This window comes from Ursus maritimus, unplaced genomic scaffold, assembly GCF_017311325.1.
Source record: "Ursus maritimus isolate PB19 unplaced genomic scaffold, ASM1731132v1 scaffold_19, whole genome shotgun sequence".
Classification (NCBI taxonomy): Eukaryota; Metazoa; Chordata; class Mammalia; order Carnivora; family Ursidae; genus Ursus; species Ursus maritimus.
The window spans coordinates 31,388,925-31,403,816 of record NW_024424341.1 but is presented as its reverse complement, the minus strand read 5'-3'; the positions used below and the strand labels follow the sequence as shown (position 1 = coordinate 31,403,816).

General features: G+C 41.4%; 1 protein-coding gene and 1 long non-coding RNA gene across 3 annotated transcripts in view; one reads left to right on the top strand and one right to left on the bottom strand.

Moving 5' to 3' along the window:
- The window catches only part of WWOX (WW domain containing oxidoreductase), a 923,493-nt gene that overhangs the window by 633,285 nt on the left and 275,316 nt on the right, over positions 1–14,892 (bottom strand). For both annotated transcript variants that reach the window (XM_008689777.2, XM_040633625.1), the window contains exon 8: positions 13,877–14,141. In XM_008689777.2, coding sequence (XP_008687999.2) covers positions 13,877–14,141 — 265 coding nt within the window. The remainder of the gene's footprint in view (positions 1–13,876; positions 14,142–14,892) is intronic.
- On the top strand, positions 82–6,816 carry LOC121103439. The gene is made up of 2 exons (XR_005835636.1): positions 82–5,587; positions 6,452–6,816. It is a non-coding gene; the product is annotated as an uncharacterized LOC121103439 (long non-coding RNA).

Sequence of the window (14,892 nt, the reverse complement as noted above, 5' to 3'; positions counted from 1 at the left end):
CTGGCCATTCATTCATTCATTTATTCATTTGCCTTCACCTCCTCCATGGCTCACCACAAATCCAGACGCCATGGAGACTTTGCTATAACACTGACATTTTGATTAAAAATTAGAAATTTTGTTCTTCATGATTTTTTGTAATTTTGATTTTTTAAAAATTTTTGCATTAAATATTGTGTATCTTGATTACTGAGGTTTTTGTTTTGTTTTGTTTTGTTTTTGCACATCCTTAATTTTGCACATCCTTAATTTTGTCCCTAGTCCCGGACTCCACCCTACCATTGCTGCAAAGTCTACCTGAAACGTTCTCCTGTTTGTGTCTACAATTTCACCTCCCACATATCCTTCAAGGCTCAGTAAAGATGTCGTCTCCATTCTGCAATTTTATGTGACTCCTCTTACATCGACCCCAGAAGTAGAAAACACTGTAGGACCAGTGGGACCAGTACGACCATGCCTCCTCACACCAGCGTTCTTGACATCTCTGCCTTGTTTAACCTCAGTGCCCATAGGCCAAGGATCACGATCTGCTCACTTTTGCATTTTCTACCCCCTGAGGCAGCCCACAAGGCACTCAATGAACATTTGTCAGATGGGAGCAGATCAAATAGTTCTAGAGAGGCAATTTTCAAAGGACAGACTGCTATTTAGTGGGCGGTAAAACTGGGTCACAATCAGCACTTTAAAAAATGAAATACAACCGAGATGAAAACAGCAGACAACACTGCTCATAGTTAGAGAACTGTTTGATAAAATGTTTGTCACACACACACACACACACACACACACACACACACGATACACGAAGACATGAATACGTGCATAAGCTTAAGGATACATGCACTGGGTTGTGACAGAAAACTTTGGTGGTAATCAAAAAAAGCTTGAAAGACACTGTTCTGGACCAACAAGAGGACACTTGACCCACCATCTACTACCTGCCTGGCCACAACAATACAAAGGGCAAGTGTTTCGAAGTCATCCAACTCTTTCAAAGTTTGTGAAAGAATCACACTAACAACATCCTCAGAGACCAATCTGGAGAAACCCTAGGATATGGGAACAGACTTGCAGAGGAATTTCTTCAGTATTAGTTAAGAAATGAATATTGGTCTTTTATCAAATAAATAACACTTATTTCTGGTTGAAATCATCATCACAAAAACTTGGTGGCAAAAACTGCACACGGTGAAAGTGAGATTCGCCCAACCTAAAAGCGTGGTTTGGTGGGGATAACTGATAAAAAGAAAAATACATGAGACAAAAGCTATAACATTTGGTATGTACAGAAAACAGATGATGGGGGCGCCTGGGTGGCTCAGTTGTTGGGCGTCTGCCTTTGGCTCAGGGCGTGATCCCGGAGTCCTGGGATCGAGCCCCACATCAGGCTATTCCACTGGGAGCCTGCTTCTTCCTCTCCCATTCCCCCTGCTTGTGTTCTCTCTCTCGCTGGCTGTCTCTCTCTCACTCGCTGTCAAATAAATAAATAAAATCTTTAAAAAAAAAAAAGAAAAGAAAACAGATGATGAAATCTTCACTATACAATATATCTGGGAAGGGGGAAAAGGTCCTGGTAAAAAGAATTTCAGTAGAATACATTTTTTTTTTTTTAAAGCAACAGCTTAACTATCTTTGTATCAAATTTAAAGACATGATCAAGTTATTTAATTGATTTAATAGAATTCACCCTGTATTAGACTCACATGTAAAAAAAAAAAATTGATCAGTGTCAATATAGTTCTGACTAAAATGTTTTATTCATAAACAAGAGTTTTTAAAAAAAAAAAGCCTCAGGATCAAAAGAGCAGGCTGATATAGCTGGTTTTATCTTCCCCTACCCCCAAGCAGATTTTCTAAGGGTGCATGCCGTGTCTACATGATATAACAAAACCATTTATTGAGTACTTACTGTCTGCAAGTGTCCGTGGGCACTGTGATTGCTAGCTAGCTAGCTCTTGTCATCTTTATAAACCATCTTAAATGAGTTAAATATGAAATAAATAAATTTTTCACAAAGATATATTTAAGATATAAATAGCTAACTGGACAATAATAATAGGCATAGGATAAAGAGAGTAGTCAAGAAATAGAAAGAAAAAGACCAAAAAAGAGGTAAACATATGCTTATTAGGTCCTTGAAGAATTGTGATCACATGTGTATATATACACGAACACATACATATCTGATTAAAAGTTTTACCCTCTGGGCAGCTGGCATACTGCTTGATAGCAAACAGTATCTAGTATCACGTTAATCATTATGAGGACAAAATGTGGAAATACAGGTGAAAATCTTCCCCAAATCCCAAAGACAGGATGCTTTTATTAAAAGATTCATTTTGTCAAAGGGTATTGCACCGTTTCTTTCATTGGGTGTGGACGATTCAGAAATATGCCTAGAAGTGCAGACCAAGATAAAGTTGTTTTTGGTCTGGTGTTATTAACAGATTTAAGGGGATATGCCTGTACTTGAGCCTAAATCGCTTTATTAATTCATATTTGACCTGCTTCCAAAGACGGATTTAAGGTGACTACAAGAAAGAAAAAGCTAGAATAAGGGGAACAAAATGCAGAGCCACTAAAAACCAAAGGAAGTTGACATGCTCACCATTAGCACAATATGGTTTGAAAAGGCACAAAATTGGACCAGAGCTCCAGCAATATGTTGTAATTTCATTACCAAGCGGAAGATAGAATGGGAGTTCTTCAGGGGTTCTCCTCGGGATTCGGAGTGAAAGGGCAAGTCTAACGTGCAGGGGCATAGCTTCACGAGTTTTACAGTCAAATAATAGACAACATCCCAGACAACGGCTTCTTGTATAGCCTTAGACATCATTAAGACCCCAGGAAGAGGTCTTACTTCTCTCCATTTCAAAGAGAAAAAGAAGACCCGACGTCCTGAGACGTAGTGTGATGTACCCACAATTACAGATGTCCCTACAAGGAAGGGTGGAGACTGGGAGCCTGGTGTTTCCGACATCAAAGTCCAGGCATGGCCTCTAGGCTAACATCGCAAGACACTCTTCTTCCACAAAACAGATGAAAGAGCTCTTCTCAGTTCCCACCCACCATGTACCGTTGGTCGTGGATGGTGGGAAAGAGAGGTGTGGACACATAAAAGGTACTTAGAACAGGTGAGTCCTGATAAATGTGAGCTGTGGTTTTTGTTGTTATTGGGCTTTGTCCTGTTGGCTCACAGAACATAGGCTCATTCAGAGAAAACTCACAGCGAGTCTCCACATTGTATCAAATACATTTCAGATCTTAACATTACAGACGAACATGGAGGCATAGCAATGGTAGACATGGCAAAGGTCAGCTAAATTTTTTTTTCATTTTTCATTTTATTTTATTATTTTTTTTAAATTTGGCTTTGGATGAAAAAAGCCTCCACTCTGGACTTAAATATGAATCCTACAGAGCCTTGAGTCTGGCAGGGAGACAAAATGGCACTGGAAGATGTGGTATGCAAGCTTAAGACGGAGAGGAAAGCAAACTGCAACAGAGAAAAGACCCTTCCAGGTCCAGGATAAAGGAATTTGTTATGTTCCCCAACATTTCATGCACAAGAAAGACGCCAGCTCAGTCCTGATGGTTTTAACAGAGAGAACAAAAGGAGAAGAAATCTATATTATTTTCACGACTGGATACATTCCAGAATCCAATTCTTTTGAAATATGTTGTATTTCTCTCTCTCTCTCTCTCTTTTTTTTTCTTTTAAACATCCTTTTAATGCCTTCTTTATAGGAAATGTGCTCACAGTTAACGCTGAGATTTTGGCCACACTAATTTCATTACGTGGTCTTTTATGGTTATAGAGTCAACAAAGAGACAAATGACACATCGCACACACAAAAGCCAACGAGAGATGTTCAGCTCTAAGAAGGAAAAACAGACTTATTGCATTCACCTGCCCAGGAATATTAAAATATCAAAAAAAAATTTTAAGTTCCCAGATTTTACAGTTTTTTTTTTTTCTTCTAAAGAGTGAGAATACTAAGAAAACATTATGCAGGTCTCAGTAGTTGATATACAGTATTTTTTTTGGATCTGGCGAATATACTTTTTATAACTTTTCTGTGAAAGGAGGGACCTTCTAGCTCAGATTACTTGGACACTCTTACTGTTTATTCTTCCCTTTTTTGAGCAGTCAGAAGAGATTTCTCTCAGTACTTCAAATAAATAAGATATCCAGCTGAACAAACACCATACATTCCCGTGGATTACTTTGGCTTCTTAAAGAATATTTCACTTCTTTTTTCGAAATGTAAATGATTAAAGAGACCCCATCATATGAAACTCAAAGGTGAAATGTTTCCAAGTGCTGCAGATTCTATACGAGGTGGTATGTGGAGAAACAAAAGCCTCAGCTCAGTAAAAAAGCTTGATATTTCACAGGAGTAATAAGAATATTACTAAATAAGATACTTTATTTATTATACATTTTAAAGGAGAGGTTTTAGAACATGAACACATTCAAAATCAAGGTGTTCAATATTCAAAGTCAACCTGTACAATATTTTTTGAAAACAGCAAAATGAAAGTATTTTTCCCCTTACATTCCTACTTAAAAACAAAAACAAAACAAGACAAAAAAACCCAAAACCAAAACGAGAAATCCTGAAGACTATACATAGTCTGGAATAAAAATAATATTCTACGTGGGCTTTGAAATGATTGCTGAGCCTTATCTAGCTTTATGGCCTAAAAAAAAGTCCAGGGTCTCTGGCCAATTTTTGAAACTCAAATCAAAACTCAACAATACGTGTTTCTTTAGAAAGAAAATTTGGGCCATCGATTAACATGGTCCCCTCTACTAAAGCAGCAAGAAAATAAATATTTGACTTTAGTGAACATAATGCACACGTTTCTTTATTCTTTTCATAAGCTTTCTTATTAAAGGTCTAAATCTTACCTCCCATCATGAGGCAGAAATGCATAAATATAGAAAAAAGAAAATGGGTGCATCTGGTACCTCTCTCAGCCCAGAAAGAGGGCAGAAGACAAGAACACAGAACGCACACAGGAAAGCAGCAAGGCAAACAGCAACATGTCAGGGATCCATGCGATGGCATGCAGCCTGTGAGTCAATCTGAAGCCCACCAAAGACACTGGAAAAACCCAAAGAAACTGAACTTGTCAAGTGCTCCCTGCCTCCCAGTCTCCACGCTGCTCTGAAATCCTCCCCCTGTGAATGTGGGTCACACCCAGTGACTTGCTTCTAACAAACGGAATGGGCAAAAGTAGCAAGATGTCACTTCTGTGGTTAAGTGCAAAGGGCTGTCGCTTCCCCTTGCTGGTAGACCATTTCCTCCCTGGCTTCCACACTCTGATAAAGCAAGTGCCATGCTGGGGAGGCCCATGTGGCATGGGACTGAGAGAGTAGCCTGAAAGGACCCCAAGTGTCCAATCTACTAGGCCCCACGGAGCTGAATCCTACCAACAAGCAGGAAGTGGACCCTTCTCCAGATGAGCCTTCAGATGCGTACAGCCCAGCTCACACTGTGAGGAAAGTCTGGGAGCTGACCCAGAAGCAGAGGGCCGGGTGAAGCCACACCCAGGGTTCTAGACCTAGAGAAACTGGAATGTAAGTAGATGGGGTGTCATATTTATAAAAGGGCATAGGCTGAAATAGGTGCTTGTGAGGAAAAAAAAAGAAATTCTATACACCAGGTCCGTTTACACCTGATTCAAACCTCAGATCCCTTCATTCTGCTTCGCTCCCCTATGGAGAGTCTAGACGGGTCTATATTTCTGATGGCCCCGCCTTGGGCTCATGACAATTAACTGAGATGCAGCTGGTTTTACTGCAAGTTTAGACCTTTGGGGTCCTCTGGGCCAGTCATGCCCAAGTGCAGGCACAGCACTTTCAACAACCACACAACAGCGATATGTTATGAGCTTTCCCGAAGTTGAATGTAATCCACAATTGGGTCCTGTGTACAGTTTTTGGCATTAAAATACCCATTCCTTAAAAGTCAGGGGTGTTAGTCGATGGTGGTGGGTTTGTTTTTCATGGTTTCAGAATTAAAAGGATGAATCTACGTTAGTATCTGTTTCTTATTTCCATTTGAATTACACTGTTCTCTATAATCCATAACCCACAGGACCACTTATTTGGTCGAATGACTCATTTTACAGGTAACAAAAATGAGGCCCAGAGAGGGGAAGCAACTTCCTCAGAGACACACAATTGTTTGATTACAGCAAACCCTAAAATTAAATTAAGTGAGACAAGAAATAAGGGTGTAAAGCCAGGAGTCTGGAGCCTGGCACTGAGTAGGTCTGCACATTACGTGAAAACGTCCACTCATTTTGAACGTGTTGGTTTCTTAGCGTCATAAGAAGGGGCAGGGGCGGGTGTGGATTTCAGTTTCTGAGCAATCTGGAACACCAGATTGGAGCTCTCTTTATTGCTACTAAACACACACATTACTGTCCACCTCACAAGGAATGATCAGCGCACCGGAGAGCTATACAAATGTCACTGTCCGCAGAGACTCGGTGCAGCAGCGTCGTCCCAAGGCAACGCAAGCCCCTGGCATCTGTCTCCTTGTGCTGGTCTCCAATGCCTGCGCTGCACTCCAGCCAAAACCCACTGGAAAGAAGCATGAAATTGGAGAAAAGGAAACCGACAGGGGAGGATCAAAGGCGGCACCACGGACTTAAAAGCAATAAAAGAGCTAGTGAAAGAGCGGGGACCAGGCCGAGCATTACCAAAACGCCAGGAGAGATGCAGGAGAAAGGAAGGCCAGGAAGATAAAACTAGGGGAATTTCAAATCTTGGCTAAATGTTCATTAAATAATTTGTCACACATATTAAGGCCAGATAGTCACTTCTTCCCCTCTCGGGTGCTCATTCGGGAACAAAGGCCTAACCAGAGTTAAAACGCTGAAAAGCAAGGCAAAGAAAATGCCAGGATGAGAGGCTATGCCTCACAGAGCCACTCCTATTTCCCTTCCCTTTGTCTTTAACAAGAAAAGGCCTATCTTCCCTCAAAGCTGAGGTGTGGCTTCAAACAGGTAGCTGGGGGGGGGGGGGGGGGGCTGGGGGACTCAGTCTATAGAGCATCCCACCCTTGATTTGGGCTCAGGTCACGTTCTTGGGGTTGTGGGATGGAGTCCCGAGTCGGGTTGTGCACTCACTGCAGAATCTGCTTGAGAGTCTCTCTCTCTCCCTCTGTTCCTCCCCCCACCACACTTGCATGCTCTCTCTCAAATAAATAAATCAATAAAATCTTCAAAATAAATAAATAAAGAAATGGAATGAAATGAAATGAAGTGTTCGTTTAAAAAAAAAAAAAAAAACACCAAAAAACACAGGCAGCCGGGAGGGCCTGCATGGTGCCCCATGGAAACCCGTTGAGTCCTAGCTGCCATTACGCATGTTACTCAGGCTGGGTTGTGGTATTTCTGTGCTGAATGGTCACAGGGGGCATGAGACCTTCAGTGACCCAGAGTCATCACTGGAAGAACAAGCATTGACTCATCGGGAAGAGAAGCAACCTCTTATTGGCCTGAAAACATAATGATGACAACAGCAATGACAAAACAACCACAGTAATAAATATTTATTGTGCATCTAGCATGTTCTCCAGGCTATACAGTCATGATCTTTAATTCTCAACATGTGTAATAATAGTAATATCACTTAATGTTTGTTGAGCATCGAGCACATTCTAGATGTTGTACATTCCTCGCCTCCTTCAGTTCTCAACCCAAGCCCGTGAGGTAGGTAAAACATCTCAGTATTACGCATGAATACTAATCAGGTTATGAAATGTGCCCAAGAGGTAGCGTGGGACGGAGCCTGTCCTGTCTTTCCCAAGCCTTGTGGTTCTCTCCTTACAGTTTTCCTCCATACACACCCCGCTGGCAGACCCCTTAACCGGTGCTTGCCCAGGAGCCTGGGGGGGGGGGGGCTGGGAACTGGTCCCAGCTCCTCCATATACTAGCTGTGGGGTGCCAGCCGGGCCCCTGCCTGCTCCGCTTCCTTATCTGCACACTGTGAACTGCAGTGCCCTTGCCCACTTCAGGCAGAGTAATGATAAGGGATGCCTTAATGGCTGTCATTCATTAAGCACCCAATCGTCTTTCATTTATTCATTTACAAATATTTACTGAGCATTTACTTTATGGACCAGGGATACAGTAGTGTGAAGGCAAAAGCAGCACTTTCAAGAGAGGGGGAGAAAAGCATTAAATACAAAACCACAGAAATTATCTTTTATAAAATGCGTTTGTGTTCAGTATTATGGAGGAGAAACTCTGGGGATCCTTCCTTTGTTCATTCAGCATGTATTTATGGAGTGCTATCACAGTACTATGAGCACTGGTTCTTAGGAGAGCACGTAAAGGGGGGTTTTGGCCAGATCTTGATCTGATGCTTCCCTGGGGTGTGATGTTTGGATTGGGTTTTGAGGATAAGTAGAAAGTAACTAAAAGTGGAGGAAAAGGAGGGTTTTGGACTAAAGGACAGTATGCTTCAACACCCTGGAGAAGGAAGGAGAATGGGTTGCAAGTGGCTTGAGGTAAAGCTGGTTACATAGAAGGAGACCAGACAAGGCCAGGTGCCTTCCACTCAATTCTAACTTGCTTTCACAGTGACCCCATAAAATAGACACCATTTCCACCTGGCAGATGGGAGAACTATATGCACACTTACTCAACAGAGCCTGCTCAAAAGCCATTACCCCACCCTTTTTTCTTGCCCCCAGATCTCAATTACCACCCTAGAGATACAAAGTGCCAAAAACGCACTTTCACAGCCTCCCTTGCGCCTAGGATATCGACAAGGGACTCAATTCCAGCCAGTGGGAACTGAAGGAAAGTCTGCTACAGAAGTAGGTTCTGAGAAGGAATGTTCTCTTCCTTGATAAAGAAGGGAGATATGCAAAGAGAGGGTCCCATCCCTCCTATTCTACCTTCAGACCTCATCACAGAGGATGCAATGGTTGGTGCTACTGCAGCCATCTTATAAGCATGAGGGAAAAGCCAAGATAATCACAAAAGAGCTGGCTATACAGTAGCCAAACATATCCTTGGCAGCCTCTGGATTTCTGGATATGTGAGAAAAACCAACCTCTATTATTCCAAACACTTTTAACTGGGTGTTAAGAACTCACAGCCCAAAACATGAAAACTGATGTAGAATATGAGCCTCACAGAAACTGAAGCATTTCAAAACTATATAATGAAAAGAGGTGGAAAAGTGGAGTTTTGAATACAGGCCTAATGATTCTAAATCCTTTGCTCCTTTTCACTCTACCATATCCTTTGGACCCTGAATTGAGCAACCACTGTTAATTTTAAAGCTCTGGACAGAATCAGAGGTGACTAATAAAACCAATGCCAATGATAATCCTGGAAAGTAAGAAGAATGTGTGAGGCCACAGGGATGTAACCNCAGCAGGAAAAGCACTGCCTCTAGGTCCTTCTGCGGGGTTCTTCAGGAAAGGTCAAGTGCGGCCCGACCACAGTGGGGTCTCAGGAGTCTAGTTTTCTGACATATCTGGACTGCAAGAGCAAGGCAACAAGAGAATTCAACCTTCAACCGGAAGTTCCAAAATATGTAGATTAGTGAAGAATATGCTGAAATGTCTACATTGAAAACTGTACCTCCTCCTCCCAACACGGGAAAAGGCCCCTGCATTCTACGCCAGCACGCCAGTAAAAATCTGAGGGGGTTTGTCCTTGATCATATCCAGAGTGTAGTCAGCTGCAGGTATTTAAAGGGGGGGGGGAAGTATTTTTCTAAAACACTAATTTAAAGAACAAATCAACATCTATTATCTCCTTCATTATGTTTTAAATTATACAACTATAAATCACCCTGCAGCGGGTTATTCAAGGGCAGAATTACTCAGCTTGGCTTTTGCGAAGGTTAGAAGAATGACATCTTGTGCTTTTTCTAGTTATAATTTATAACTTTGCAACAGAACCAGCGTTGCAGGTCCATCCATTAGCGGGGTAGCTGCACATCTGTTAAAACTCAGCACAATGACTGGCTTTACACAGCCACAGGAAACATAACTCAATCATTCCAGAAGTTCTACAAACTCAAGCCATTTTTTAATGTAAAATGATTTGAAAACGCAGTTCCCTAAAACATCTGCTAAGCTCTTGCTACCCTAACACATGATATTCTTTCTACTGTTACCTGCCAACATAAATATTTAGTCACACAAAACACCCTAAGAGGCCACGTGACAGCGTTCAGCTTCAAATTTACATACCGATCCACAAAGGCCTGGCTTGGACCTAGGAATGCTAGCTCAGATGTTGTTTACCAGAAATGAAAGTTTGGGGGGCGGGGGCGGAAAGAAGGCTGAGGGTTAAGTTCATGAAGATACTTTCAAACATTTTACAAAGGAAACCAACTGCACCAGGAGAGATCTAGAGGGCAGGGGCGCTGTGGTGATCTGAGCAAGTACACTCAGGATGAGCCGCTGAAGGGTCTGCAGGCGGGTATGCTATTCTCTCCAGCAAGCTGGGCAAATCCTCTGTGCTTTTTAACTACAAAAAGAGGGTAATAGTTCTAAGATTGCAGAGCCATCGTGAGGAGTCAATGAAGACACACACGCCGAGGCATAAAGCATCACGGTCTGGCCTAAAGTGCCAAGTCACATCCTACCTGGGAGTATGGCAGGAATCTAAAATCAACACACATGGCAACAATCACCAACAGCCAAAATTACCCTTGAAAATCTTTCCTATCACCGGGTCTGGTTTTGTGAATTACGTTACTTGGAGAAATACCAATATATGAATACTTTATATATACTTACAATGTATATTCATACGTACATATGCAAAATATAACTCAGGGTATTTTAAGGGCATAAAAGAAAGCTAGAAGGACAGGAAAATAACACATAACGTACACATGATGGATGTGACTTCATTATCAGAAAGCTCCCATCAAACTTTAATTTCCTTTAAGATGTTTCAAAAGCAGCTAAAGAATCCTGTATATTTTTTAAACAATATTTAAAAACAACGGTATTCCCGGGGTGTCTGGCTCGCTTCGTAGGTAGAGCGTGAGTGACTCTTGATCTCGGGGTTGTGAGTTCAAGTCCCACACTGGGCGTAAAGCTTTCTTTTAAAAAATCTCATTCCCATTTGTATGTATTTTTATTTTTACAAAAATTGGAGGGAAGGGAGACAAACATTTCCTCATTCACTTGTCCTGACCTCCAGACCTCAAAGGGATGAGATGCCAAAGACATAGATTTACCAGTAGGGGTCGCTGTGCTGAGATTAATCCCTATGAGTTTCTCATTAGTGATTATTATACTGCAGGCGGCCAAAATGGAAAAATTAATTAATTTCAAAGTGATAATGCATTTACAGCAACAATTAGAAATGTATAACTGTAAAAAGGCAACATTTAAAAGACAGATTACATTTAATAAAGTTGCACAAGAACATCCAATTGTAAAATTACTGATCTGCAACAATATTCCTTAAAGAGGCACTTAAAATAGCCTGACTCCATGAAGGGTGACCTAATTACTGTAACTAAAATCACCGTAGTCACAGCAAGTCACAGCAAATAAAACAGGGACATTGATATTAGAATACTGTTGTTTAATACTTCAGGGAGCCAGCTTGGCTGGAGAAGCAAAGGCAGAGCCTCCAAGCACAAGGCTGGGCTGTGTTTCTTGATTCCTTGACCTGGTGCAGTGGGATGTGTACTCCAGCAACACTCCTTTCAAAGGAAACACTTCTTTGAAATGCGGACGGAGCTCTGAAGCACAGACAGCCAACTGGTGTTGAGTACACTGCACCCACGCTAAGCTTCTTCAGGAGCATTTAGGAACACAACTTTCACATGGCATGAGAACGGCATACAACTATATGGCTTAGGTCCAAAAATAAATTCGTGTAAAAAAGGTAGAAGTGCACTCTGTGTCCACGAAACCAATGTCTTATCCTGACAGAGCAGTGTCAAGCCACAGTACGGAAGGATAAAACACCAGAGCGACTTTTCCAGTAAGCCCACTCTGTCCCACCAAGGACACAGACCCACCCCCAGCTTACAGTCATGCTGATGCCTCTCCCACATACACGGAGTCTGAAACGTTTATGAACAAGAGGGATTAGCAAGGCGTTTGACAAGTTAGTTGCCATTCCACCTCTTCATAAACTGAGACATAGAACTCTGATGACTAAGGATACCACCAAATACCTAAATATATAAAGATACCATTAGAGAGGAATTTCCTAGAAGTCTAAACCTATATACACATTTCACGGTCTTCATAATTTATATGCTTATCTAAAAAAGTGCATTTGTGGCAGATAAAAAATGCTATTTTTCAGTTACCTGGGAACAAGAACATGGAAAGTTCATTCTATTATGGCTTCCTGGGGGACCAGAAGTACATGTTGAAGACCAGGCTCTCTTCATCTGGACACCCTTCCTACTTTGCCAATAGCCTTCTCTCTGGGCCTCTGGGGACAGAGACAGAGGTCCACCCAAACACCACCACCGGACTCCCAGTTTACAGACACTTTTAGTTCTGTGACCCTTGTATGCAACACAAACAATGACGTTTCAGAGAATTGTCCTCTCCAAAAGTAATGTAACAACAAGAATAACCACCGTCATGACAGGAATACTACACACCCTACTATACGTAGACACCATGCTGGGCACATTATTTAACTGTGCTCTCCAATCTGGAAGCCATTAGGTACATTCAGCTATTTAAGTCTAAATTAATTATAAATCTAAATTAATTAAAGTAAAATCAAATTAAAAATTCAGTTTCTTACCTGTATTAGCCACTTTTCGAGGACTCCATGGCCACATACGGCAGGTGGCTACCATGCTGGATAGTCAGATTAAGATCATGACAGAAACTCTACACCCGTAATTATAAACATCATATCCATTATGGTCAATCTCCACACCAACCCCTACTGCCATCTTAGTTGCGAGGAATCAGGCTAGGATTGGTTAAGCGCCTTACCCACGGTAAGTGGGAATGGCTGCTGGAGAAGACAAACTGTATTCAGAGGCCATAGGATCACTGCCTCAGGATAATGAGTTCACCTTGTGATACTCGTAAAGGCCAAAATGTGTCTGGGCTTTTCTGAGGATTAGATGTTACCTTAGCTAACTGGAATAGTACTAGTATGCACTAATTCTGACTGCTTTTAAAGGCCTTTGGTTTAGAAAAATACCGTATCAAATATATTGTGTAAAATGTGCATTGTTCATTTAAAAAGACTTTCTATAAAATGTTTTCATGGAAAAAGTTTCTAGATATGGTTGTTATACTACCAACAAAAATGTAAAAACTTCATATTTATCTTTGTGAACATTTCCAAATCTAACCACAGAAGTGTGTTTCATGCAAAAGAACTCACCTTTGGGGAGGTGGAGAATAAAATGCACTTCCAACCAATGAAAGCTTCTCCGGGTGAGGTGGACACTCATTAAATAAGAATTTAGAACATCAAATATAGAGTCTCAATGGAAACAAAGGAATCAGTTCTGCTGATAATTCAGTTTTTCATCTACTGACCTGAAACACCATTATCAAATACTATGCTTTCTGCATAATAGCAATAAAATAATAGCATCAAAATAAAGAGACCCATTTCCATCAAGACCTCTAGCCATCCTTAATGCAACACCTGAAAACCACATCTACTATCCAGCCCTCCAAGACGCCTTCAGAGAAACAGACGCAATCTAAGTCAACCGAAGTGTGATCGAGAGCCCATTCTGATGGCTCTGATGGGCCTAAGGATGTGACTGTCAAGACCAGACTCATCACTAGAACTGGCGAGAAGCTAAAGAAAACACACGTGTCCATAAAAAGCACAGTGAAGGTGTTTGCGGCGATAGAAGCCGTTCACTTACCATGGACTTGGTGAAAGGCCGGGCCAAGGTAAACAACAGTGTGTACACCCACCAGTTGCGATGAATGGAGGAGTACATCATGTTTCCAGGATGCACGGCATTGGACGTGACCCCACGCGGGGACAGGCGGCGGTGGAGCTCATTGGAGAAGAGAATGTTGCACAGCTTGGACCGGTTGTAAGCCAGCATGGCCCAATAGTCATTTTTTGGTGGAGAAAGGCGGCTGAAGTCCAGTTTTCCCGAGGAATCATTAATATCTGTGAATCTGAAAGAAAGAAAGAAAGAAAGAAAGAAAGAAAGAAAGAAAGAAAGAAAGAAAGAAAGACATGAAGCAGCCAATCTCTGACTTCTGATACTAGCATTTTTTTTTTTTATTAGAAATCTGAGGAAACCAGAGACAACTGAGAACACAATCGTGCAAACACAGAAACAGTCTCCCTTAGAAACTGGCAATAGTGATTTAATACAATAAACCACCTGGGTCCAAAGACAGAGTAAATAAAGGCCCAAACTCAAAAACGGGGCATTCTTAACACGCTGAACTCCCCCTCCCTCTAACATGGATTTTTCAAAACCTTCAACAGGAAGTTCAAGGATAATTAGATTAAATGGAAAAGCATCTTAAATAAAGGGCTGCTGCTTTTGGAAGCAGAAAGATATCACATTCCTAACCTTTGACGGGGCTTTCCTGGGTTGTTTTAGCCAAAGCATGAGTCCTGTATATTTTCATTTGAGCATCCAAGTAAATATAGATGAGTCTTGCTGTCCCCAAGACTCTTTGCCAGATTAAAAATTAATGATTATAGAGGGGTTATAACCTTGGTGAGGTGCCATCTATAGTCTTATACGTTTAAAAGATAAATGTAAACAAAGCCAAAATGAGTTCTGGCAGAGTCTACTGTTTTTAAGTATACCCATGGCATGGATACACGCAAATCAAAGTAAGTAGTTGATGTTTTATAATTGGGTCTGACGGAGTCATTAAACACCACCTGTTTGGTTCTTTCCTTTTTTTT